At 50.5% G+C, this 26,252-nt stretch overlaps 1 protein-coding gene across 1 annotated transcript; it reads right to left on the bottom strand.

The window, feature by feature from the left end:
* LOC148043416 (claudin-1-like) lies at positions 1-24,269 on the bottom strand. The gene is made up of 4 exons (XM_087725006.1): positions 23,868-24,269; positions 5,478-5,642; positions 3,854-3,938; positions 1-1,042 (listed from the first exon to the last, which is right to left on the bottom strand). The coding sequence occupies exons 1-4, from the start codon at positions 24,088-24,090 to the stop codon at positions 880-882; spliced, it is 636 nt and encodes a 211-aa protein (XP_087581132.1). The 5' UTR covers positions 24,091-24,269; the 3' UTR covers positions 1-879.
* Between the last annotated feature and the right edge of the window lie 1,983 nt (positions 24,270-26,252).

The following is a 26,252-nucleotide window of genomic DNA, read 5'->3' as shown; positions in this document are numbered from 1 at the left end:
GGGGGGTCTACAGGGAGGGAGGGAACCCCCCAGCACATTCACGCGCAGAATACAGGTAGTCCTCGGCTTACGACGGTTTCATTTAGTGGCCGCCCCGAGTTACGACGGCATTGGAAAAAAGCTACTTATTATGGCCGTGTTTAAGACCGTCGCAGCATCCCCCCGTGTTTATGTGATTAAAATCCGGGTGCTTTGCGATGGAGTTGCATTTACATCAGTTTGTGACCTTCTGACAAGCAAAGTCTGATTCACGTCACAACTAAGTGTGTGACTCACTTAATCGACGCGGCGATTCGCTTAACGACGGTGGCCAAAAGGTCGCAAAATGGGGCAAACCTCACTTAACCACTGATGTGAGCAAGAGGCATTTTTGGGGCTCAAGGGTGGTCGTAAGTCGAGGACTACTTGTAAGTTCTTCCCGGGGGCCTTCCTCTGCCAGACTGGGCCCTCCGCCTGCTTTGAGCCCCCTCCCCTTTCCCCTGGCCCTTTGAGAGAAATCTACGGCAGGGTTTCAAAGAGAGAGAGAGGAAGATTGTCCGTCCTTAAGAGAGCGAAGAAGGGTCCGAAAAAGGGAATGGCTGCCTTGTCGGTCCTCTCCCCAAGAGAAGAGGGTGGCGTTCCCTACGTCTGCATTCTTGATTTCTGGGTGAATCCTTTCCTCAGTTTCCCCACCGGGGACGAGAGCAGGACCCCGGGCAGGAACAGAAGTGGGTGCAGGGGTACAAAAGAGGCACAGTTCACTTATGGGGGGGTGGGTGGGCGGGCGGGCGAAGGCGGTGTGCCAAAGCAGGATTGCTCTGTTCAGCGCAGCACAGGAGTAAAGCGATGTCCCTTGGAGTCGTCCGATGCCAACATCTCATGTCATCCTTTCCCGTCGTATTATACGTAGTCCTTTCCGGTGGAGGGGGCAACCGTGGGGTACCCCCGAGTCGGGGGGTAGGAGGTCTCTTTCCGGGGGCAATCGCAGCAAAGGAAGGCACCGCCCAAGATGCTCAGGGAGGAGGCCGCCCAGCCAATGAAAAGTGCCTGTCCGAATTCATACCTGAGGAGGAAAGAGATGGTCAGTTGAAGCCCAAGAATGAGGTGGAAGAGCCCATCAATTCAGTTCTTTATTTGGTGACACACAAAATAACCGAATAACAGAGTTGGAAGGGAACTTGGAGGCCTTCTATGAGAGGGACAATCCCTTCAATACCAGCCAACAGTGTTTGGCTGCTGTCCGAAAGGCCAATGCAATCCTAGGCTGCATCAACAGAAGGATAGAATCAAGATCACGTGAAATCTTAATACCACTTTATAAGGCCACACTTGGAATATCTGCATCCAGTTTTGGTCACCGTATTATAAAGAAAGATGTGGAGACTCTGGAAAGAGTTCGGAGAAGAGCAAGGAACAGGATTAGGGGACTGGAGGCTCAAACATATGAAGAACGGTTGCAGGAATTTGGGGTATGTCTAGTTTAATAGCAGTAGACTTATATACCGCTTCATAGGGCTTTCAGCCCTCTCTAAGCGGTTTACAGAGAGTCAGCATATTGCCCCCAACAATCTGGGTCCTCATTTTACCCACCTCGGAAGGATGGAAGGCTGAGTCAACCCTGAGCCGGTGAGATTTGAACCGCTGAACTGCTGATCTAGCAGTAGCCTGCAGTGCTGCATTTAACCACTGCGCCACCTTGGCTCATGGCTAATGAAAATAATAAACTAGTGGAGACAGGATAGCAGTCTTCCAATATCTCAGGGGTTGCCACAAAGAAGAGGGAGTCAAACTATTCCCCAAAGCACCTGAAGGCAGGACAAGAAGCAATGAGTGGAAACTAATCAAGGAGAGGAGCAACCTTGAATTAAGAAGTTTCTCAACAGTGAGAACCATCAACCAGCGGAACAGAAGTTGCCTCCAGAACTTTTGGATGCTCCATCACCGCAGGTTTTAAAGAAAAGATCGCACGAGCATTTGTCTGAAATGAAATAGGGTCTCCTGCTTGAGCAGGGGTTGGACTAGAAGACCTCCGAGGTCCTCTCCAACCCTGTTACTCTGTTTGTCCAATCCCCTGTGCAAAGCAGGAGACCCTGGGATAAAGCCCACCCATCTCAAAGTGGCCAAGATTGAGAAACGCTAGCGTAATTCTTTCTCCCAGTCGTTTCTCCCACTCCCTTGTCTCTGCAGGTGCAAACATCTCCGACTTTGCTTTAGAATCTGCTGTTTCCTCATTCATGTCCTTTGGCTGGTTCCCAGATTCCACACACAAGGCCACATGGCCCACAGGTTCCAGCATGTGCGTCTTGGCTGCGTTCCTTGAAGTTGCGAGGATTAAAGCGGGAGGCCTGACGGGATTCTGAAGCGAGGGAGGAATTGCATAAACTCTCCTCTTGGCCCGGGCCTTTCCCAGGGCGCGCATAAGGTCTGGCGAACATGGCTGAGCTGTAGAAGGGCGGCGGGGAGAGCACAGAGCCTCACAATGTAGCAGATTGCTCATATGCCTCCTTGGAAATTAATTTTGGACTTTCTCTAGCCAACGGCAGCAACACAGCTTGGAGCAGGTGGCCCGGGCGGGGGACAAGGAGAAATCACTGTCTTTTTGGGGAAGCCAGAACGGGTTGGTTAAAAACAGATCATGCCAAACCAATCTTATTTCATGCTTTGACAAAGTGACTAAATTAGTAGACCAGCGAAATGCTGGGAAAAATATATTATACTTGGAGTTCAGAAAGGCATTCGACAAAGAAGACCACAAACTACTTCTCGGTAAGCTAGAAAAATGTGGGATAGAAGATAGCACGCCCACCAGATGGATTTGTAACTGGCTGACAAACCGGGTTCAACGAGGAGTCCTTAATGGTGCTACATCCACATGGAGGGAAGTAAGCAGTGAGGAAATACAAGGTTACGTCCTAGGCCCAGGACTCCTCAATAGCTTCATGAATGACTTAGATGAGGGAGCAGAAGTGGGGGAACCCGTTCAATTTGCAGGTGAGGCTAAGCTGGCAGGAGCAGCCAACACCCCAGAAGACGAAGCTCAGGATCCAGAGAGATCTTGACAGACTTGAACAACGGACTTTATCCAACAACAGGACGTTGAATGAGGAGAAAAGAGAAGGTTTTACACCTGGGCAAGGAAAAACCAAAGCTACAAATATAGATTAGGTGAAACCTAGCTCAGAAACCAGTCACTGTGAAAAGGGATCTTGGAATCGTAGTGGGTGATTAATTAAATGTGAGTCAGCCGTGTACAGAGGCAGCCAGAAAAACGGATGCAATCCTTGCTTGTATGAACAGAGGCATGAAATCAATGTATTAGTGCCTCTTTACCAAGCCTTAGGATAACCACACCTAGAATACGGCATCCAGTTTTAGTCATCGTGATATGAAAAAGATATTGAGACAGGATGATCTAATGAAGTCGAATGAAGAGAAGGACTAGAGGGGGTGATATGCTAGCAATGTTCTATTATTTTAAGGGGCTGCCCCAGAGAAGAGGAGGGGTGTGTGAAATTATTCTCCAAAGTGCCAAAGAAGGCAGGACAAGAAGCAATGGATGGAAACTGGTCAAGGAGAGAAGCAAGCTGGAATTAAGGAGGAATTTCCTGCCGATCTATCAGTGGAACAACTTGCCTCCAGAAGTTATGGGTGCTCCATCAGTGGAGGGCTTTAAGAAGGGATGGACAGCTGTTGGTCCAGAATGGTATAGGGTCACCTGCTTGATTGGGGTGGTGGTGGACTAGAAGACCTCCAAGGCCCCTTCCAACTCGGCTATTCCATCAGCAGAGGGTCAACCATGAAACCAACTTCCAGTGGAGGTCCTTCTGACCCACCCCATCAGTTGAGGCCAGAGTTTCATTGAGATCTGACTTACCTGGAGTTGACGGGTGTGTAGGGGTTGAAAAAGTCCTGTGTGATAATGCTGCCATACCAGGAGGTAGCCACTAAGGCGGCAAAACCTATAGGAAGGAAGGAGAGAAGGAGAGAAGGGAGAGGTATTGTGAAAACAACTTCCAAGGCACCACCTCACACCAGCTTTCCACAGTCAAGATGGCCCCTTCCAGATGTGTTGGATATAATATGAGAACTTAACTTCAGAACATCTAGAATAACAGAATTGTAGTTTGGGACACATACAGCAGGGATCTCCAACCTTGGCCACTTTAAGACTTGGGGACTTCAACTCCCAGTACGCCTCAGCCAGCTCTGCTTGAAGTCCACAAGTCTTAAAGTCGTCAAGGTTGGAGACCTCTGACATAGAGTATGTCTCAGGTTTATCAACTTGAAGTTGGGTGGTCTCCAACTCCCACAATTCCCTGGCTGGGGAACTGTGGGAGTTGGAGTCCACCCATCTTCAAGTTGACCACCCTTGAGAAGCGCTCATCTCTTCCATCTCTTCTGCAACGTGCGATGAAACCAAGGAAACCATCGTGAGAAGGGGCCGTCCAGCCTCTTCTTCAAAGCCTCCAGAGATATCCCAACTCCGTAGACACTCTTCCATTGTTTACAGGACTGGAGGAACCTCCTTTGAGGAAGGTTGGCCAACACCTTGCATTGCAAAGTAGGACTTCCCCTCTTTGTGTCTTGGGCAGACCCTTCACTGGACAGATTTACACCCAGGTTGTCTCCTCTCTTGGATTTCAGATGAGATGTTCGGGATTCCCAAGTCATCTCCAAGTCAACCATTGTCTGCCCATCCGCCTTAACGTCACCAAGGCTGACCTCAGATTAGGGACCTTCTCTCCACCCAGATCCTACAGATGGCCGATTTCCCATTTGTATCACTCTTTCCTAGGAATCCAACCTACTAGCTCATCTCTGGTGGCTTCCATACCGAAGTCTCAAAACAACACAAGGACCAAGGCGAACCCTGGCTTCCTTAGAAAGCTCGAAGGGGAGTCTGGGTGTTGGCAAAACCCCTTTTATTTACACGACTGCCAATTCCTTTCACTCACAGCCTGCAAGGCTTAGCAAACAGTCTTTCAAAGGAATGTTTACCCACACGAACCTCATCTCGCTTGGAGAGCTGCCAGATAACTAGTTTCCAAACTCAGGGCAAAGCAAAACTTCGGGAAAGAGTCTCTTAGAGTCACAAACAGAACGTCCCACTCTTGACATTGACCGAAGGGACGAATTGTTTCCTGCAGAAGCCCCCTCCCCATTCGCTCCTCTTTGGTTTCCTCTGGGAGGGGCCAATCGCCTCCAAGGTGGGGCTTAACTCCCAAGTCGGCCCTCCTTTCTTAGTTGCCTTCTGTCAGCTCTGCGCATGCGCACGCTGGGAACAGGCTCCAGCTGTTCCTCTGCCTCACTGATGTCTGACTCCCTCTCTGACTCGGAGGCAGAGCCCTCGTCTGAGCTTCCCTCAGCCCCCCAGGACTGCCCCAGGTTCCTCCCCAACCTCCTCACTGTCCGACTCTGCTGCCAGCTCTGATGCCGGCTGCCGGCAAGCCACAACGGCCCCATAGCCATGGATTTTACAGAAGAAAGATGGTCTTCACCTGAAATGAGGAAGATGACACCTCCCAGAATGGCCATCTTTGCCTTCTTGCCCACATCGTCTTCCAAGCATTTCATGCATTTCATGCCAGTCATGGAGATAAAAGCTCCGATGAGACCCAGAATGATGCTGATCACCATCAAGGCCCGGGTTGCTTGCAGGGTGCCTGGAAAAGAATTGAATTGAATTGATTATATTTCTATGCCGCCCTTTTCCCAGAAGGGACTCAGGGCAGCTCACAACCCCAAGTCAGGGGAGTGGGGGGGTAGGGGACACAAATAGGGAAAAAAAGACATGGACAAAACAATACCACAATTTAAAAACAATCAACAGCCACACCATTCGAGCGAGGACAGGAACTCATCAGCCCAGGCCTGTCGGAAGAGCCAGGTTTTGAGGGCTTTGCGGAAGGCCTGGAGGGTGGTGAGGGTTCGAATCTCCACGGGGAGTTCGTTCCAGAGGGTCGGAGCAGCCACAGAGAAGGCCCTCCTCCAGGTGGTCGCCAGTCGACACTGGCCGGCGGATGGAATTCGGAGGAGGCCTAATCTGTGGGATCTGATCGGTCTAGTGGAGGTGATTGGCAGCAGGCGGTCTCTCAAGTACCCAGGTCCAATACCATGAAGGGCTTTATAAGTGACGACTAGCGCCTTGAAGCGTATCCGGAGACCAATAGGCAGCCAGTGCAGTGCACGGAGGATAGGTGTAACGTGGGTGAACCGAGGTGCACCCATAATCGCTCGCGCGGCTGCATTCTGGACAAGCTGAAGTCTCCGAATGCTCTTCAAGGGCTGCCCCATGTAGAGCGCATTGCAGTAGTCCAGTCTTGAGGTCACAAGGGCACGAGTGACTGTTGCGAGGGGAAGAGAGGAAGAACGCGGTTTTGCATCCACACGGACTGAAGGACCAACATTGGGATCAGGTGGGAAGCTATTTCCAACACCCCAGGCTGACAAATCCTTCCATTCCCCATCATCCAAATCAGAGCTGAAGAAGCTTCTTGGATGAGAAGCAAAACGTCTTCAAAAGGAAAAAGAAGGAAGTCCAGGTGCCTTCTGAAAAAAGCACCTTTGGGACAAGCAGGACCTGGAGGGCTGAGAATCTCTACAGACTTTTAGCTTTGCAATGTGGGACGAAGACCCTTGGAATGGGGTGGAAGGGATTTCCAGAGGGAAAAAATTACAGGCTACAGGAAACATTTGCACCACTCAGGTGACCCTCCTGAGGACACAGATAAAACCTCCAAGTGGCCTCAAGGACCCTCTCAAAGGATGCAAATAACCAGCTTTGTCTGCAAGGAGTATAAACCCTTCCCTTCCCCACCATCCAGTCAGAGCTGAAGAAGCTTCTTGGAGGAGAAGCAAAACGCCTTCAGAGAAAAAACAAGAAAGTCCAGTTGGCTCTTGGGGAAAAAAAAGCAATTTTGGGACAACTAGGACCTGGAGGACTGAGAATCTCTACAGGCTTTCAGGCTGAAAGAAACCTATTTTATCATGTTCTACTAGGACACACCTTTGGAGAGGACCATACCTGCCTCCCCACTTCTGTTAAATTAAATCCCTTTCCTTAAAGCAGGGGTCTCCAACCTTGGCAACTTTAAGACTTGTGGACTCCAACTCCTAGAGTTCCTCAGCCAGCTTTGCTGGCTGAGGAACTCTGGGAGTTGAAGTCCACAAGTCTTAAAGTTGCCAAGGTTGGAGACCCCTGCTATATAGGGTCTCCTGCTTGAGCAGGGGGTTGGACTAGAAGACCTCCAAAGTCCCTCTCAACTCTTGTTATTCTTTGCTGGCTGAGGAACTCTGGGAGTTGAAGTCCACAGGTCTTAAAGTTGCCAAGGTTGGAGACCCCTGCCTTAAAGGACTAATGGGCTGATGGGATAATCTAGATGGGATAATCTACAGATTTGTTTTAATGCATCATAGTAGCCATATTACGCCACAGAGAATTTATTTCTTCATATCCTTCCTAAATGATCTCTGAGCTTGGTTGCTTCCTTGTAGACATTTCATTACCAAATTAGGTAGCATCATCATGCTATTAGGGAGTGGGGTTATAGTGTATATAAACAGAGAGCAAACTCCACATCCTTCTAGTGTTGTTACCTAAGTTGGTAATGAAACATCTGCAAGGAAACAGCCAAGGTCAGAAAACACCAAGGATCCCACAGTCATTGTTCTCCTCCTCCTCCTCCTCCTCCTCCTCCTCCTCCTCCTCCTCCTCCTCCTCCTCCTCCTCCTCCTCCTCTTCCCTTCTAGCCCTGATGATGTCCCCTAGTTGGGCCATGAAATGCCTGCAAGAAAACCAGCAAGCTCAGAGAGCACCAAGGACCCCACAATCCTCCTCCTCCTCCTCCTCCTCCTCCTCCTCCTCCTCCTCCTCCTCCTCCTCCTCCTCCCTCTCTCCCTCCCTCCCTCCCTCCCAGCACTGATGATGTTCCCTAGTTGGGTCATGAAACGCCTGCAAGAAAACCACCAAACTCAGAGAGCACCAAGGACCCCACAGTCCTTCCTCCTCCTTCTCCTCCTCCTCCTCCTCCTCCTCCTCCTCCTCCTCCTCCTCCTCCTCCTCCTCTCTCCTTCCACTTCCCTAACCCCCTCCCTTCCGGTCCTGATGATGTTACCTAGCGGGGTGATGGAACATCTACCAGAAAGCAACGAAACTCAAGGAGCACCAAGGACCCACATATTCTGCATTCCTCAACATTATCCCTTGCGAGAGTCAGTAATCTCACATGAGTTTGGTAGCTCTGCCTCTTCTTGCTCAACCAGAGAGGGCTTCAACAGGAGAGTCCCCGAGGTGACACTTCACCCTGGTAGTGGCTCCATGTGCTGAGGGAGACAGGCAGCCCTTCAGCCCTCAGCTCTGGGCAGGAGACGCCATCATTAGTGGGCATCCAATTGACCTCTGGAAGATGTTTAGGAGCCCCAGATGGTTGCTGAGATGCTAAACTCAAGGGCTACTTTTGCAAAAACCTGCTAAGCTGAAAAAGCTCATTAGCGAGAATGTTTTCCATCGTTATAACTCCTGCATGTTAAGCAGTTGGGAGATATCTGGGAGGTCATCTAGTCCAGCCTCCCTGCTCTCAGGCAGGAGATCCTATGCCATTTCAGACAAATGGCTCTCCAGTCTCCTCTTGAAGACCTCCAGTGAAGGAGCACCCACACCTCTGGAGGCAAGTCGTTCCACTGGTTGATTGTCCTCATTATTAGGAAATATCTCATTAGTTGTAAGTTGCTTCTCTCCTTGATTAGTTTCCATCCATTGATTCTTGTCCTGCCTTCGGGGGCTTTGGAAAAGAAGAATAGGATCGGATCGGACAGGACAGAACAGAATAAAACTAGAATAGAATAAACTAGAATAGAATAGAATAGTTATAGTATTATAATGATTAGTTTCCACCCATTGCTTCTTGTTCTGCCCTCAGGTGCCTTGGAGAATAGCTTGACTCCCTCTTCTTTGTGGCAACCCCTGAGATATTGGAAGACTGCTATCACGTCTCCCCTGGTCCCTCTTTTCATTCAACTAGACATCCCCAGTTCCTGCAACCGTTCTTCCTATGTTTGAGCCTCCAGTCCCCTAATCCTCTTTCTTGCTCTTCTCTGCACTCTTTCCAGAGTCTTTTCACATCTTTTCTACATCGTGGCGACCAAAACTGAATGCAAATATTCCAAGTGTGGCCTCACCAAGGCCCTATAAAGTGGTATTAACCCTTCATGTGATCTTGATTCTCTCCCTCTGTTGATGCAGCCTAGAACTGTGTTGGCTTTTTTGGCAGCTGCCCCCAAAAGCCGATGTTGCTTTAAGTTTAATGCGAAAGAACTCCCAGACTGTCAATCTTGAAACTGGTTCAAAAGACCCAGGTCACGTGGTTTTGAGCTTGGCATTGTGGCGCAGTGATACCACCCTGATAGTTTTGAGGGAAGTTTTGTAAGACTTCATGTTCATCACCCCCTGTAAGAGCCGAGGTGGCGCAGTGGTTAAATGCAGCACTGCAGGCTACTTCAGCTGACTGCTATCTGCAGTTCGGCTGTTCAAATCTCACCGGCTCAGGGTTGACTCAGCCTTCCATCCTTCCGAGGTGGGTGAAATGAGGACCCGGATTGTTGTTGGGGGCGATATGCTGACTCTGTAAACCGCTTAGAGAGGGCTGAAAGCCCTATGAAGCGGTATATAAGTCTGCTATTGCTATTGCTAATTGCTTCCACAGCCAGCAACGGGCCCAGATCTTCAGAATCGTTGCAAATTTCCAGACAGGTAGTCCTCGATTTGCAGGAGTTCACTTAGCGACCATTCAGAGTCACATGCACTGGAAAAAGGGACAAGACAGTTTTTCACGCTTAAGCACTGCAGCATCCCCCTTGGTGACAGGGTCCAAATCCAGAGGCTTGGCAAGTGGCATGTACTTATGACAGTTGCAGTGTCCTGGGGTTACGTGATTTCCCCCTTTTGCGACCTTCCAACAAGCAAAGTCAAGGGGGGAGGCCAGGCTCACTTCACAACCATGTGACTAACTTAAGTGAATTGCTTCAGCGCTGTGGCAACGAAGGTCGTAAAATGGAGCAAAACTCACTTAAGGACGGTTTCACTTAGCAACAGGAATTTTGGACTCAAATTGTAAACCAAGGGCTGGCAAGCCAATGGTTGAACCCTCTTGTTTCCACCTGAGCTAAGCCAGGTTTTAGAGCACTCGGATCTGTGCGAATTCTGAAGCATCATTTTCCGCACATTTGGTAATGGATGCCTTAATCGCCCCCTTCCCTTCCCAGGGGGCATCCAGACAACAAACACAATTAAAGACGTTAATGAGAGGCACCTGCAGACCATCAGAAGGAAAGAATGGGGCTCTGCACCCCACCCCCCTTCACTGGCTCCCACTCTTTTCGTTGTTGGCGTTGTGTTGTTCGGCTTTATTTTACATGCAAGCTTCATCCGTCCAGTTTCCCTGGTGGAAAACAGCAGGAAAGGACTTTTGCTGGCACGGTTTTTGCAAACTTCTCTGGTGGTCTCACTTTCAAGCCTCCATCCAGCCCAACCCTGATGTTCACACCCCGAATTTCTTCTCTGGGGGGGAAAAAAAGAGAGAATTTCCGGCCCAAAAACACTTTCAGGTTCTCACGTGGGTCTAATCTGTGATTCCTGAGCAAGGATGAGGGAACTGTGCGTGGTTGGCTCAGGAATTCTGGGGCTTGAAGTCCACAAGTAATCCAAGGGCCATCATTCCCCACGCCTGGACTAACCCTCCTTTCCTCTGCCATATACTGTCTTTTCCCGAAAGTAAGACAGGGTCTTATTGTCGGGGGTGTTATTGTTTTTGGGGTGGCTGGGTGGCTGTTCTCTTGCGAGCCAAGAACAGCCTCCGGGGCAAACGGCTGTGTTGCGCTGTCTCAACAGCGCAACATACCAGCCATGAGGTGACCACGCTCACGAGCAGCCACCCGGCAACCGGGCAGAGCGCCACTCACCGACCCAGTGATATCCCAAAGGCGCTAAGCCGCGTCGTGCTCTGCCCTCCTCCACAGCTCCCACGGCTTGGCGCATTCAGGATACCCTTAAGTCAGTGCATGGCGCTCTGCCTGGATGGAAAGGGAGGTTGTGCGAGCGCCTGTTCGGTCCCCAGCTGGTGTGCCTCACAGCCTCGCTATGCCCTGGCCCAGCTCTCCCTGCAGGGCCAGTGGCCGCAGTGGCGGCGGCGCTCCGAACATAACTTATTCCCCGGCTTCCAAACTCCGGAGATCCAGAGCCGAGTCTTTCGGCAGCCGCCGCCCTGGGAGTACGCTCTATGGTTGTGGGCTGGCTGAGGCAGAGCGTACTCCCAAAGCGTACAACCATAGAGCGTATTCCCAGAGTGGCAACGTCCGGAAGACTCGGCATCCTACCTCCATGCTTTGGAAGCCGCAGAAAAAAGCCACGTGGCGGAGGCAGCAGAGATATAGCAATAGCCATAGCAGTTAGACTTATATACCGCTTCATAGGGCTTTCAGCCCTCTCTAAGCGGTTTACAGAGTCAGCATGTTGCCCCCAACAACAATCCGGGTCCTCATTTCACCCACCTCGGAAGGATGGAAGGCTGAGTCAACCCTGAGCCGGTGAGATTAGAACCGCCGAACTGCAGAACTAGCAGTCAGCTGAAGTGGCCTGCAGTACTGCAATAGCAATAGCAATAGCAGTTAGACTTATATACCGCTTCATGGGGCTTTCAGCCCTCTCTAAGCAGTTTACAGAGTCAGCATATCGCCCCCAACAACAATCTGGGTCCTCATTTCACCCACCTCGGAAGGATGGAAGGCTGAGTCAACCTTTGAGCCGGTGAGATTTGAACCGCCGAACTGCAGATAACAGTCAGCTGAAGTGGCCTGCAGTACTGCACCCTAACCACTGTGCCACCTTGGCCAAGCAACGCGAGTCTTCCCCCCCCCCCTGGTTCCTGCGGCTTGGCGCCTTCAGGATACCTCTAAGTCGGTGAGTGGCGCTGTGCCTGGCTGGAGGGGGGGGGGTTGTTTTCAGGGGAGGGTTTACATTTTTTGCCCACCCGAAAAACGTGGCACGGCCTTATTATCAGGACATGTTGTATTTTCGGGGAAACACGGTAGTCCCAGGTGCCCTCTGTCCTGGGTTCAGGTGAGTGTCCTTTGTGACCTTCCTGGCTAGTTTCGGACAAGCAAAGATCAAGGGAGGAACCGGATTTGCTCAATGACCTCATGCTTTACTTAACAACCACGAGAAGAAAGGTCACAGAATGGGGTGCAACTCACTCAGGCACCCTCTCCCATCTTACAGAAGAATAGAATCAAGGTGAGGTGAAGTGTTGGGACCATTTTATAAAGGCCTTGGGAAGGCCACACCTGAAATACTGCATCCAGTTTTGGTCACCATATGATTAAAAAAAGGGGATGTTGAGACCCTGGAAAGGATGCAGGGAAGAGCAACAGAAAGGACGAATGGAGTAAGAGAGCTAGCAGGGGGCCTTCTGAAGAACGTCTGAAGTTGCAGGAATTGGGTAGGGGGAGTCTAGAGGAAAGAAGGACTAGGTGGGTCTTCCAATAATTGAGCGGGGGGGTGGCCCCCCGAAGAGGAATGGGTCCAGCTATTCTCCAAAGCACCCGGGGGCAGGAGAAGATGCAACGGATGGAAACTAATGCAGGAAAGAACCGGGGAACTAAGGAGAAACTTCCCGACAGTGAGACCATTAACCAGTGGAACAGCTGGCCACCAGAAATTCTGGGTGCTCCATCGCTGGAGGCTTTTAAGAAAGATTGGACAGCTGTTTGGCTGGAATGGTATATAGTAGTGGTCTCCAACCTTGGCAAAGTTAAGACCTGTGGACTCCAACTCCCAGAGTTCCTCAGCCAGCTTTGCTGGCTGAGGAACTCTGGGAGTTGAAGTCCACACAAGGTTGGAGAGGGCTTGAGCAGAGGGCTGGACTAGAAGACCTCCAAAGTCCCTCTCAACTCTTGTTATTCTTTGCTGGCTGAGGAACTCTGGGAGTTGAAGTCCACAAGTCTTAAAGTTGCCAAGGTTGGAGACCACTGCTATACAGGGTCTCCTGCTTGAGCAGAGGGCTGGACTAGAAGACCTCCAAAGTCCCTCTCAACTCTTGTTATTCTTTGCTGGCTGAGGAACTCTGGGAGTTGGAGTCCACAAGTCTTAAAGTTGACAAGGTTGGAGACCACTGCTATACAGGGTGCTTGAGCAGAGGGCTGGACTAGAAGACCTCCAAAGTCCCTCTCAACTCTTGTTATTCTTCCCAAGTCATGGAAATTCGTCTCCCCACTGTGGTTTTAAGAGAAGGACTCTTAAGATCCAGCAACAGGGAGCTGGGGGGACGGGGGGGACCTTGTGAAAGAGCCGAGCAGCAGCTGGAAAGAAGGAAAGTGGAACAAGTTATGGATTCCTGGACGCCCCACACCCTCCCTCCGCAGGGAGCAGGACTTCTGAGCTTGCCAGGAGGCTTCAGAAGCTGCCTTAGATCTCAGCACTGGATTCCTTCTGTCAACAGCTTCCTTGTTGTTCAGGGTGTTGGCTCTAAATTAAATCCAGAGTCAGGGATCAGAGAAGTTGCAGAAAAAGCCTTCATGTTCCCAGTGGGACGTGGTGTTTGGGCAACCTCCATCCCCACCTGAAGTTCTCAGAAGACGGGGGGAAAACAAACATTATCACCACCATGGTTGTCATCTTTGGAACGGGATCCTGAACTCCCATTCTTAATCACCTCCTGCCCTTCGTGGTCTTCCCCCAAGAACGTTCCCTCAGAAGCCGTTGCTCTTGTGGACAGGAAGTTCCTGGCCCAAGAATAATTAGACGCTTGGCACTCCATGGCCAAAGTAGCCACCTTTCTCCAGCGGACACTTCGACATTACTAGTCCTAGTACTGTTCTTTTTAAAGACTTGGCGCTTGAAGGGAAGAAGATCTGGTGGAGAGGAGGAGGAGGAGTAAGAGAACTGGTGGAGGAAAAGGAGTAAGAGAAGGGGAATTTCTGGGGGAGAAGGAGAAGAAGAAAGATAAGGAGAATCGATGGAGGAGAAAGAGAAGGAAAAGGAGAACTGGTTGAGGAGAAGGCAAGCTGGTGTAGTAGTAGTAGTAGTAGTAGTAGTAGTAGTAGTAGTAGTAGTAGAAGAAGAAGAAGAAGAAGAAGAAGAAGAAGAAGAAGAAGAAGAAGAAGAAGAAGAAGAAGAAGAAGAATTGGTAGAGGGAAAGGAGAAGGAGAACTGGTGGAGGAGAAGGAGAAGAGAAAGAGAAGGGGAAAGAGAACTGGTGGAGGAGGAGAAGGAGAAGAGAAGGAGAAGGGGAAAGAGAACTGGTGGAGGAGAAGGAGAAGAGAAGGAGGAGGAGGAGAAGGTGATAGAGAAAGAGAACGAGAAGGAATTATGGAGGTGGTGATGGAGCAGGAGGAACTTCTGGCTCCAGAAGGACAGGGGACATCCCACAATAACCGGTATCTGAGATGAGCAGGACATCTCCTTTCCTGGGGAACCACTCGCCACATGACATGCCTCCTGAGCAAACAGTACCAACTATGTTCTCCAAGTGGTCTATGGAGCAGCAGCTAAGCCAACATCCTTGATCTCAACCGTCTTGAAGACCCCAGAGTCATGAAGATGGAAGACCAGTAGCAATCCCTCTGCCTTGCATGTTTAAGGTTCTAACTGGGGGGTGGGTGGGCACCCTCAGTTACTTTCTCCAGATCCAGAGGAAGGGAAACCCACCGCCCAGCTCCATCCCACCTCTTCAGATCTACCACCTGCCCTTAAAACAGAGAACAGGGGACGGTGGTCCTTCTATGGTCCTTGTGGACTTCAACTCCCAGAATTCCTGAGCCAGCCACGTTACTGTGTCTCAGGAATTCTGGGAGTTGAAGTCCACAAGTCCTAAAAGGTCCATCGTTCCCCCCCCCCACCCTTGCTTTAAAAGTGAAAAACATGGTTTTAAACACCTTCCCAATAAACCAGTGTTTCTCAACCTTGGCAACTTGAAGAGGTCCGGACTTCAACTCCCAGAATTCCCCAGCCAGCTTTCGCTGGCTGGGGAATTCTGGGAGTTGAAGTCCGGACATCTTCAAGTTGCCAAGGTTGAGAAACACTCCAATAAACCAATGCAGCGTTTGGCTGGATGCTTTGGTCTAGTCTAGTGGTTAAAGCACCAGGCTAGAAAACCAGGAGGCGGCGAGTTCTAGTCCGCCCTTAGGCACAAAAGCCAACTGGGTGACTTTGGGGTGTGTGTGTGTGTCAATCCTTCTCTCTCATCCCAATTTACCTGAGATGGAACAGGAGGAAAAAGGAGTACAGGCGGTCCTTGACGCATGGCCACGATTCAGCCCCAAATCTCAGTCACTAAGCAAGACAGTTAAGTGAATTTTGCCCCGCTTTATGACCTCTCTTGTTAAGTGAATCACCACGGTCCTTAAGTTAGTTAACTAATTTCCCTAGTGGCTTTAGAACCTGCGTTTTGCAGAGGGAAGTTTTTCTTAGAGACGAAGTTGCATGTCCATTTTTCTCCCCAAAGGAGGACAGCTCATTGCCCAAAATGCTGGCTATTTGTTAAAAAATACACAGGAAATGAATGATGGTGCAAAAAATTGCCAGTAATTGTCTTAAAAAAAACTGTCGGGAGGCCAAACCTAATACTTATCTAGCAAAGAGGTCATTTTGGCTGCCTTGGGAGTTCTAGATTCCCTTGCCTGATTTCCTGCACCGCCCTTGAACCCAGAAAAAGCAGCAGTTGGTCCCCGGAGGGCCACGGGGGACCCTCCTTCTTCCCCCCCCAAGGGCCACACCTGATGGACGGCCTTAGCCTGGCTGGGCTGAGGCTCCAGGTGGGCAAATACCACCTACGAAGGTGAAGAACAGCGGCAGGATTAGGGTATGTCAACTCTAATGAAGGGAAAAAACTTGGGCGGGGGTTGACATGATAGCCGCTTCCGATATTTGAGGGGCTGCCCCAAAGAAGAGGGGGTGGTGGTGTTTCAACTTATTCTCCAAAGCACCCGAAGGCAGGACAAGAAGCAACAGATGGAAACTAATCAAGGAGAGGAGCAAACCTGGAATTAAGGAGGAATTCCCTGACAGTGAGAACAATTAGCCCGTGGAACAACTTGCCACCAGAAGTTGTGGGAGCTTCATCCCTGGAGGTTTTCAAGAAGAGATTGGACAGCAACTTTTTTTGAGATGCTATAGGGTCTCCTGTTGGAGGAGGGGGTTGGACTAGAAGACCTCTGAGTTCCCTTGCAGTCCTGTGATTCTGGAAGGAAGGAAGGAAGGAAGGAAGGAAGGAAGGAAGGAAGGAAGGAAGGAAGGAAGGAAGGAAGGAAGGAAGGAAGGAAGGAAATGGGAGGGAGGGAGCTAAGAATGGAAGGAAGGAGCGAATGCTGGCTGGGGAATTCTGGGAGTTGAAGTCCGGACATCTTCAAGTTGCCAAGGTTGAGAAACTCTGTTCTAGAAAGAGTGCAGAGAAGAGCAACCAGGATGTTTAGGGGCAGAGGTGGGTTTCTACTGGTTTGCACCGGTTCGGGCGAACCGGTCGTAGTAATTTGGCCTTCGTTGCAGAACCGGCAGCGACCCAGGCGGGCCACGCCCCCATTTGGTTCCCCAGCCACTGCTGCCATCGCGGGCATGTTTTTAGTAGTTTTTCATGTTTTCCACGCATGCACAGAACAATTTACGGTGCATTGTGCATACATGCACAACATGCACCTTGCACACGCACATGAAGCAAACTGGTAGCCACATTGGTAGGAACCCACCTCTGATTAGGGGACTGGAGGCTAAAACATGTGATGAACGGTTGCAGGAACTGGGCATGGCTAGTCTATGGAAGAGAAGGACCAGGGGGGACAGGAGAGCATCTTCTGATATTGGAGGGGCTTCCACAGAGAGGAGGGGGTCAAGCTATTCTCCAAAGCACAAGAAAGAGAGAGAGAGGGAGGGAGGGAGGGAAGGAAGGAAGGAAGGAAGGAAGGAAGGAGAAATAATGAAAAAGAAAAAAGAGAGAGATGCTAGTTTAGAGAAGAGAAGGACCAGGGGAGACAGGAGAGCATCTTCCAATATTTGAGGGGCTGCCCCAGAGAGGAGGAAGGGGGTCAAGCTATTCTCCAAAGGACCCTAAGACCAGACAAGGAATAATGGATGGAAACTAACCAAGGAGAGATTCAACCTGGAAATAAGGAGGAATTTCCTGACAGTGAGAACCATCAACCCATGGAATAGAAGTTGTGGGAGCTTCATCCCTGGAGGCTTTCAAGAAGAGACTGGGCTGCCATCTGTCAGGAATGGTATTTAGGGTCTCCTGCTTAGGCTGGGGGGTGGACGGACTAGATGACCTCCAAGGTCCCTTCCGAGTCTGCTAATCTGCAGTCTGTACCCCTGGCTGACCCTTTCCAGGGAGTTGGGCCTCGGGTGATGCCCAGCCAACAGTCTGATCTCCCCATGACGAGTTTTTCCCTTCTCCTCTCCATTTGGATGGCATCTTTCTTCCCAAGATTGTTCCACCTCATCTTCTTGGCACCCACCGTATTGCCGCGTATTGTTCCTGGAATCCTTCGGAGGACTCGAACAGGGCGCGGCCTTCGCACATTCCGTTGTGCAAAAGCTGCACCCTCTCAGCTGGCTCCACAAACAGCCAGCCAGTGGGTCAGGAATGCGCCCTCCACGGCTTTCCGAGGGCGGGGAAGAAGGTGCAGCCGGAAACTGTCCCGCGGGGGCCAGCTACCCCTTCAAAAACAGCTCGAGGGGCGTTTGTGGGAGGGGGGGGGCTGGGCAAATAGCCAACACCCAGCGGTGGCCACCAGATGCGCCAAGAGTAACATCCCTTTCCTGGATTCCAGCAACCCCGGGGTGGAAGGCAGGGCGGCCCCCGAAAGGAAGTTTTGTGTTCCTAGGATACATTTCCCCATTTAGGACTTCCCAAACATGATGACTATCGCCACCTGGACATCTGGTTCTGCTTAGTTGAACGGGGGGGGGGGGTCCGTCGCGGGGGGGGGGGAGGAATGAAGAAGACAAGGATTGCAGGAGACATCTGATGCCCCCACCCCCCTCAGTCTGTGCTCCGTGAAACCCCCAAAGTTGCTCTTAAGCTCCCCACTTGCTTCCTTGCAAGATGACGGCGCTGACTGGAGTTTAAATTAAAGGGTTTGAGCCCCCCACCCCAAAGGCTTAAATAGCAACGACAGGGAAAGCCACTAGCACAGGGGTGTCGAACTCAAGGCCCGGGGGCTGGATCCAGGCCACAGGTTCTTAGATCTGGCCTGCGGTGCCTCTGCTACCGGAAATGGCTATGCTCCACATCTGTCTTAGTGGGTCCTTGATGCTTCTCTGAGCTTGCTTCATGATGACCCAAACTAGGGAACATTATCAGTGCTAGAATGGACTTGGATCTGTGAGTGGGGAGAGGAGGAGGAGGAGGAGGAGGAGGAGGACTGGGGCGTCCTTGGTGCTGTCTGAGATTGGTAGATTTCTTGCAGACATTTCATAGCCCCAACTAGGTAACATCATCAGTGCTAGGTGGAAGAGGAGTTTGTGCAGAAGAGGGAGGAGAAGGAGAAAGAGAAAGAGGAGGAGAACCATGGGACCCTTGAGGCTCTCTGAGCTCGGTGGTTTTCTTGCAGATGTTTCATAACCCAACTAGGGAACATCATCAGTGCTAGAAGGGAGGGGAGGGTCTGTGGAGAGGAGGAGGGGGAAGTGAGCCATGGCGCCCTTGATGCTTTCTGAGATCAACGGCTTTCTTGCAGACGTTTCATTACCTGACTGGGTAACATCATCAGAACTCCAAGGGAGTGGAGTTTGCAGAGAGGAGGGGACGGTGGGACCCTCGATGCCCTCTGACCTTGGTGGTCTCCTTGAAGAGGTTTCATGGAAGCTGCCTGCATGGCAGTGGGAGATTGGACCCTGGGATGGACTTGCAGGTATGGGGGCAAGATCTTGAATTTCCAACTGGGTGGCGAAAACCGGGAAGCTTTCAGATTCGGGTTTTCCCAGCTGTGCCAACATGGCTCTCTTCATAAATTGGAACTTTGAGGAATCCTTTGCCTGGGACTCTGATTTAAATTTGGATGCTATTTGGAAACCTGACGCCACCTTCCATTGCAACCTCACAGCCTGGGCTTCTCTGGCCTTCCCCACCGATACCTTTCTGTGGATGATGGGTTTTGCAATCCAACACCGATACCCCAAAGCGGGCGCCCGTGCTTGTGACGCTCCCTTGCCTTTCTTTCATAAGACGGGAGGCCTTTGATGTGCTTCCAACTAGCACAACGGGAGGAAGACGCCCAGAGCCGCAATGACGTGGTGGTGGCCTTCATCTCCCCCGAGAGGACGGTGGGTTTCCAAGATGACGCAGAGGCAATGGAGCAGAGGTTCTAGGGAAGGTTTGGAACCAACCGAGGTCTGGCTGAGGGACCGTTGCAAGATCTGAAATTCCAGCGATGGGAATTGCCCAAGGAGCTTCCCAGAAGCAAGCGAAGACTTGTCTTAACTTCACACGGCACACGTGAAAGTGTGCGGCTCTTGCAGAAGACAACGGAAGAGAAGCTTTGGCAGAGCAACGCACAGCTGGTCCACCACCAAAGGACATCTAGTCTGGGTGGGGCCATAGTATAGATGGAAAAAAGAGGCGGAGTCTGGGCGGGGCTATTGGACGGATCAAGAGAGCCGAGGTGGCGCAGTGGTTAGAGTGCAGCACTGCAGGCCACTTCAGCTGACTGCAGTTCTGCAGTTCGGCTGTTCAAATCTCACCGGCTCAGGGTTGACTCAGCCTTCCATCCTTCCGAGGTGGGTAAAATGAGGACCCGGATTGTTGTTGGGGGCGATATGCTGACTCTGTAAACCGCTTAGAGAGGGCTGAAAGCCCTATGAAGTGGTATATAAATCTAACTGCTATTGCTATATAGAGCCGAGGTGGCGCAGTGGTTAGGGTGCAGCACTGCAGGCTACTTCAGCTGACTGCTATCTGCAGTTCAGCGGTTCAAATCTCACCGGCTCAGGGTTGACTCAGCCTTCCATCCTTCCGAGGTGGGTGAAATGAGGACCCGGATTGTTGTTGGGGGCGATATGCTGACTCTGTAAACCGCTTAGAGAGGGCTGAAAGCCCTATGAAGCGGTATATAAGTCTAACTGCTATTGCTAAGAAGCTCCTGCTAGTGAAAAAGGGGGTGGAGACTGGGCGGAGCCATGAGATGAATAGATAAGGTCTGGGGGAAAGGGGCGGAGATGGGGTGGGGCCAGGAGATAGATATAGAAACTCTTGCTCATGAAAAAAGATCGGAGACTGGGTGGGGGCATTGGACGGATAAAGATACTCCTGGGAAAAGGGGTGGAGACTGGGAGGGGCTATAGGATGGAGAAAGGAGTATCCACTAGTAAAAAAAGGGGGCGGAGACTGGGCGGGGCAATGGGGTGCATAGGAGCTCCTGGTTGGTCGCTGAGAGGGAGTCAGAGCTACCAATTCTGCCCCAGGGACTCCCGGTGTAGATGGGAGGCGATACGGTCTTCCCACTCATCCTCCTTGCCAAAACATTCTGCGTATTTCTTCCCTCCTACCTGGACAGATTGTGCCACATTTTGTGCCCCAGCCAGAGGCTCACCTGGATGCATTCATACAGGTTGGCCAAGAAGAACTAATCTACTCTATGTTCTATTCCGTTCCGTTTTGTTCTGTCCTGTTATTTTATTCTATTTTGTTTTCTGTTCTATTATTCTCTCTACTCTACTCTATATTCTATTCTCTTCTCTTCTACACTCTATGTTCTACACTCTCCGCTAAGTACACTGTAAAAGATTAAAAGCACAAATAAAGTTCTTCGATTTATTTATTATTTAGTTAGTTATTGAATTTATTTGCTGCCCGTCTCGTAGCAAACAATCCCTGGCAGCTTCCTGCATTCAAACTAACCCTAACAGATCAACATCGTTAAAAGAGTCACAAAAAAAAAGCAATTGGAATAAAATCCATCAGGGTGGAGAAAGAGGGAGCCAAGAGGGCGCACAGAGAGGAGGAGGTGGGAATTCTCCACTCCATCAGGCACCTCCAGAGGGCCATTTCCCAGCTCCTGGGAAGCGGGTTCGAATCGAGGCTGTTCCCAAGAACAGGAGCTGCCTGGGAGTGCCTGGGCACGAGGGAGGGGCAGCCGTGCAGGACAGGTTCTTCCTGAGACTGAATTTGGGGTGACTCCCAGCCCAAAGAGGCTCCCGCTAATATGAATCAGGCGGCCACGCCACCCCTTTGCTCGAGAGTCCCAGAAAAACTCTGTTGGACCTTCTGCAAAAGTGGGGTTGGTTCTCCCTCACAAGGGGTGCCTCTGGTCATGCGCAGAGTGCATTTGCTGCATCTTGAGGAGCAACACCCCCCCCGCAATCGGTCAGGAAGTTTGGGGTGCAGAATCCAGAGGTTGAGGTTTCCCCATCCAGGAACCAGAGAAGGAGGCCCAGCATTCTCAACTCTTTTAAGACTCAGTGTTGGAGCAAGAAAAGGAGGGAAGAGGGAGCCTCTGAGCACGCACAGAGTGTCTTTCCTGGATTTAGCCAGCCAGGGCTTCTGACTTCCAGGAAAGGTTCCTAACAGGAGGTGTTTCTAGTGTTTCTCAATCTTGGCAGCTTTGAGATGGGTGGACCCCCAACTCCCAGAATTCCCCAGCCGGCCAGGGAATTCTGGGAGTTGGAGTCCACCCATCTGAAAAACTGCCAAGATTGAAACACACAATTGTTTTGGCTCTCTCCTTAGTTTAAACAGCGAAGCATCAAGTCGGGTGTGACCAAGTTGCAAGCGGGCGCTGTTTTGACTCGAAGCCAATCCAAGCGCCACCGTGACCTCCTATCGTGGCTTGTAGCAGGCAGGGGGTTGGGCTAGATGATCTCCCAGGCCCCCTTCCCCCCGGGCTTGTTATAATCGTAGGAATCACACACCCCTTCTGTTCGTTGAAACCACTGCTTTTTCTACCCGTTGCGACTAGAATGTGGGCTTGTGCGCACATCTGCGCCCACAAACACAGCCCCCGCCACGCGAAGAAGCCCGGGGTTCGAATCCAGCCGCCAACGCGAACCAGGCCTTTGCTGATTCAGTCACGGACTCCTTGCTAAGCAAATCCCTCCCCAAGTCAATCTACTCAGCGCCTCCTAGATTATTGATAGATAAAATTTTCCTCCGGGGACGTATTTATCCTGTGCCCTCCAGTGGGGAAAAAAAAAAAAAGAGAGGAATATTATGGAAGGGACGAATGCCCTGCAACAAGGAACTTACACGGCCTCTTGAGCGCCTGATTTGTGCATCTTTTGCACAACAAAACAAAACACAATCTGGACCCATCAGGCTTCACCAACCACAGTTCCAGGGTTTGCATCATTTGCAAAAGCCCAACGGAGAAGCCGGAAACCCTCTCATCCAGTCCTACTCAGATCTTCTGGTTCTCACAACTATCTCCTTCCCAAACTACACAACCGTGTTTTAACCGAGCTTAGCAGTTCTCTGAACAACTTCAGGGGGGGGGATGCATCTTCGGATGAGTAAACACAACACAACCCTGTGTTATTTGCAATTCACCCTCCTGTCAGTTTGGCCCTTCCTGTTGCCAGCAGCGCCCAGTTTTCAAAAGTGTGCGCTCGTAAAGATTCGGGTTTAATGAATGCAAAGTGTGAAATTCCCACCCCGAGGCCTAACTGTCGCCCTGACTGTTAAAAGTTGCGTTTTCAAATCGATCAGGGCCTCATCAAAGTTTGCTGACAGCAGAATTTCTCCATCATTCGGCAATTACGTGCCGTCGGAGTGTCAGCATTCAAACCTCCGATACTGGAGAAGGATTGCATGACACGAAGGCGTCACTGGACAAATATTATGAAGAAGATAATTACAGAGACTATTCCCCCCCCCCCAGTTGCGTAAAACCTTCGCCTCTGGAAGAGTCAGATTCACATACACGGAAAATTCGCTTGTGGGCTTCATTTCTTTCAAACGCTCAGGTTTTTAATAGTCGTTGCCTTAAACGTTCATCCTGCTTGTGCAAAAAAAAGTGTGATGGATAATAAGGTAATTAATTCAGACGCTGGGCTAACTGACTCAATCCAGTCCTTTGGATCTGGACGAACCATTCACCCGAAAGAATTAGAATTAGCGTAGAGTTACTTCATTTGACCAAGTGTCACACAAGGAATTGGTCTCCGGTTTAGAAGCTCTCAATATACACACAAAGCAACAGAACCATCATCAACAACAACATCATCATCATCATCATCATCATCATCATCATCATCATCATCATCATCATCATCATCACAATACCAATAAGAGGAAGTAGTAAAGAAGATAAGAAAGGAGAAAGATCCCATCTAGTTACTGGCGTACCGGGTGTAGGGGTTCAAACAACGCGTAAAATCTCAGAAAATTTAACTATCGGCTGTCGCAAACTAGTAAAGACGCAGCACAGCCAACGGCTGAAAAACTATCAAACTTAAACTTTACAAAACTTGGAAAGTTAAACTTGACTACAAAAAGATTTTGGCAGCAAACGTTCAAATCTATAAATATTTTCTTTTACCAGATTCAGCAGGGATATAAGACAAGCTGGACTCAAGGAATACGGGGACTCAAGTAAGGCAGCATCTACCAGCCTCACTCTCCCCCAGACCCCCATCGGGGGTCTTTGACTCATCCAGAGAGACCACCCACCCACCCATCAAGGGACTTGGCTCACCCAACACGTTCACACCTGAGAAGCGATTAGACTAATAAGATGAACCGATGTCCGTGGTTGGTTCTGCATTTTGCCCAGCTATGGGTGGTGGAAGGCACCGTTGGACCCCAGAAAGTGGAGTAATTCGGCAGCCCTAGGAAATGTGTTGTGCGAGGGCAGCCTAGGGAGACCCTCTTCTTCTCCCCCACCTCAAGCAGGGCGTCCCAGGTGAGGCTTACCTTGCAACTTGAGAAGGGAGTCGTAAAATTTGCATTGCATTTGCCCCGTGCTCTGCGTGACGCAGGACATCCACAGGCCTTCGAAAATGGATTGGGCGGTCACTATGTTCTCCCCCGCGTTGGAGAGCACCTTCCAATGGGGCATGGCCGTGCTGACCACGATGCCAATCCAGCCGATGAAAGCCAGGATGAAGCCCACCATCTGGAGACCCCCGTTAGCCATCCTGCTTCAACGATGCTGCAAGACGCAGGACCCAGCTGGACCAAGAGAGAGAGAGAGAGGCAGCGGCTGGATGGGGCTGGCGCTGGACAAGGTGCCCCGAGCAAATCTGGATGGTTCTTCAAAGCAGAGAGAGACTGCGCCTGGCAAAGGAGGCTCTTCTTCTGGGTCTTCTGGTTTTTTTTTTTTTGTAATCCAGAAGTTTCTCCAGAGCGCACGGCTGGATTCAGAACTGGGAAGTGAAGCTCGCAACATCTGCGCTGCCTTTTAAACCAGGTGCCTTTCCATTGCCCCCTGGTGGTTTCACTTGGCCATTTCACTGAAAGTCCCGCCGTTCCTCCCTCCCTTCCCCCCCCCGTAGCACATCTGGGTCACACCCTCACCTCCTTTGTTATTTTTAATAGCAATAAGAGCTTTTTTTAAAAAAATTCTTTTTCCAAGTAATTTGGATCTTTTTTTTGCTTCCCAGTTTTGCGCGAAGTCAACCGTCGCAGAAATCTGTGTTGGATTTTACAGGACGTTTAAGGTTGATGCCTCCCTTCGGGAATGCAGCCTGTTCCCTACCTGGCCACAGGTGACTCACCTGCACAGGTAGAGCAGAACCTTCGGGTGAGAGTGGATGTACCGCATGTCGAAACGGGTTCAGGAGGCGCCTCCTGAACCATATCCCAGTTCAGGAAAATCCATTCTTTATTATTTACGTCAGTCCCAAAATTTCCCTCGCTAAGAAAAGCAGCCGTTACGTGAATCACTGCACTTGCTCACCCCGTTTTACAACCTTTCTCTCCACAGCTGTTAAGTGAATCACTGCGGTCGTTAAGCAAATCCGGTTTCCACAGGGACTTGGCTTGTCGGATGGTCGCCAAAGGCGAACCACCTGACCCCCCAGGATGCTGCAACCGTCATAAATACGAGTCAGTTGCCAAGCTTCTCAGTTTTCATCACGTGACCAGTGTGAAAAAGTGTGAAAAACGACCATGTGTCACTTTTTCCACGGCTGCTCTAACTTTGAAGGGCCCCTAAATGAACAGAATCAGAATAGAGCTGGAAGGGACCTTGGAGGTCTTCTAGTCCAGCCCCCTTCTCAAGCAGGAGACCCTAGACCATTTCAATCCATCAATCAGAATAGAGCTGGAAGGGACCTTGGAGGTCTTCTAGTCCAGCCCCCTGCCCAAGCAGGAGACCCTAGACCATTTCAATCCATCAATCAGAATACAGCTGGAAGGGACCTTGGAGGTCTTCTAGTCCAGCCCCCTTCTCAAGCAGGAGACCCTAGACCATTTCAATCCATCAGTTAATCAGAATAGAGCTGGAAGGGACCTTGGAGGTCTTCTAGTCCAACCCCCTGCCCAAGCAGGAGACCCTAGACCATTTCAATCCATCAATCAGAATACAGCTGGAAGGGACCTTGGAGGTCTTCTAGTCCAGTCCCCTTCTCAAGCAGGAGACCCTAGACCATTTCAATCCATCAGTTAATCAGAATAGAGCTGGAAGGGACCTTGGAGGTCTTCTAGTCCAGCCCCCTTCTCAAGCAGGAGACCCAGGAGACTCTTCTTTAAAAGACCTCCAGTATAAATCAACGATTCTTAATTCAAGGACCCCCCTGCGTTTATTAATGTTTCATGCCACCCATCTCCCCTCCGCCCCAAGTGACTCTGGGGGGGGGGGTCTTACCAGTTATCAAACCGGTAAAGACTAATTAAAAGATTAAAAGGACACAGTTTAAAACATTATTAAAAATTGCTTGTTCCCCAGATTTCCCCCTTGCACCGATCAAAGGCTTGGGGGGGGAGGGGCTATCTGGGGCTTCCCGTCAGCCGGGAGGGGTGTGTGTTTGTGTGTCTGTGCGGACACTGGGCTGTGTTTATTTATTTTTGTTTACCCACTGAGTTGTCGAACCTGCCACACTCCTAAGGACCGACAGTGGTGTTCAACTCATTAAGAACATTTTCCCACAAATTAAAAACCAACATCACAAACCCATGAGCCACACTGTCTTGGGAGAAGACGGAAGCACCAGACGGGCGGTTCTCGACTTACAACGGTTCCAAGTGACAGCTGAAAACATACAACAAGTCCTCACGCTTACGGCTAACACAGCATTCCCCATGGTTGTGCGATTGAAATTTGGCCACTTGGCCCCACAGGCATTGTATTTATGCTGG

This window comes from Thamnophis sirtalis, unplaced genomic scaffold (assembly GCF_051295495.1).
Source record: "Thamnophis sirtalis isolate CommonGarterSnake01/CBP01778 unplaced genomic scaffold, rThaSir2_p1.2 scaffold_11, whole genome shotgun sequence".
NCBI classification, from domain to species: domain Eukaryota; kingdom Metazoa; phylum Chordata; class Lepidosauria; order Squamata; family Natricidae; genus Thamnophis; species Thamnophis sirtalis.
This window is presented reverse-complemented; position numbering and strand designations above follow the sequence as displayed.

Bases quoted from the DNA above. Each gene is read 5' to 3' on its own strand.
- LOC148043416 (XM_087725006.1), bottom strand. From the start codon at position 24,090: ATGGCTAACGGGGGTCTCCAGATGGTGGGCTTCATCCTGGCTTTCATC. The intron at 5,643-23,867 runs GTAAGCCTCACC...ATTCTTTTCCAG, and splicing joins CTCCCTTCTCAAGTTGCAAG to GCACCCTGCAAGCAACCCGG. The intron at 3,939-5,477 runs GTGAAGACCATC...TCCTTCCTATAG, and splicing joins TGTCATCTTCCTCATTTCAG to GTTTTGCCGCCTTAGTGGCT.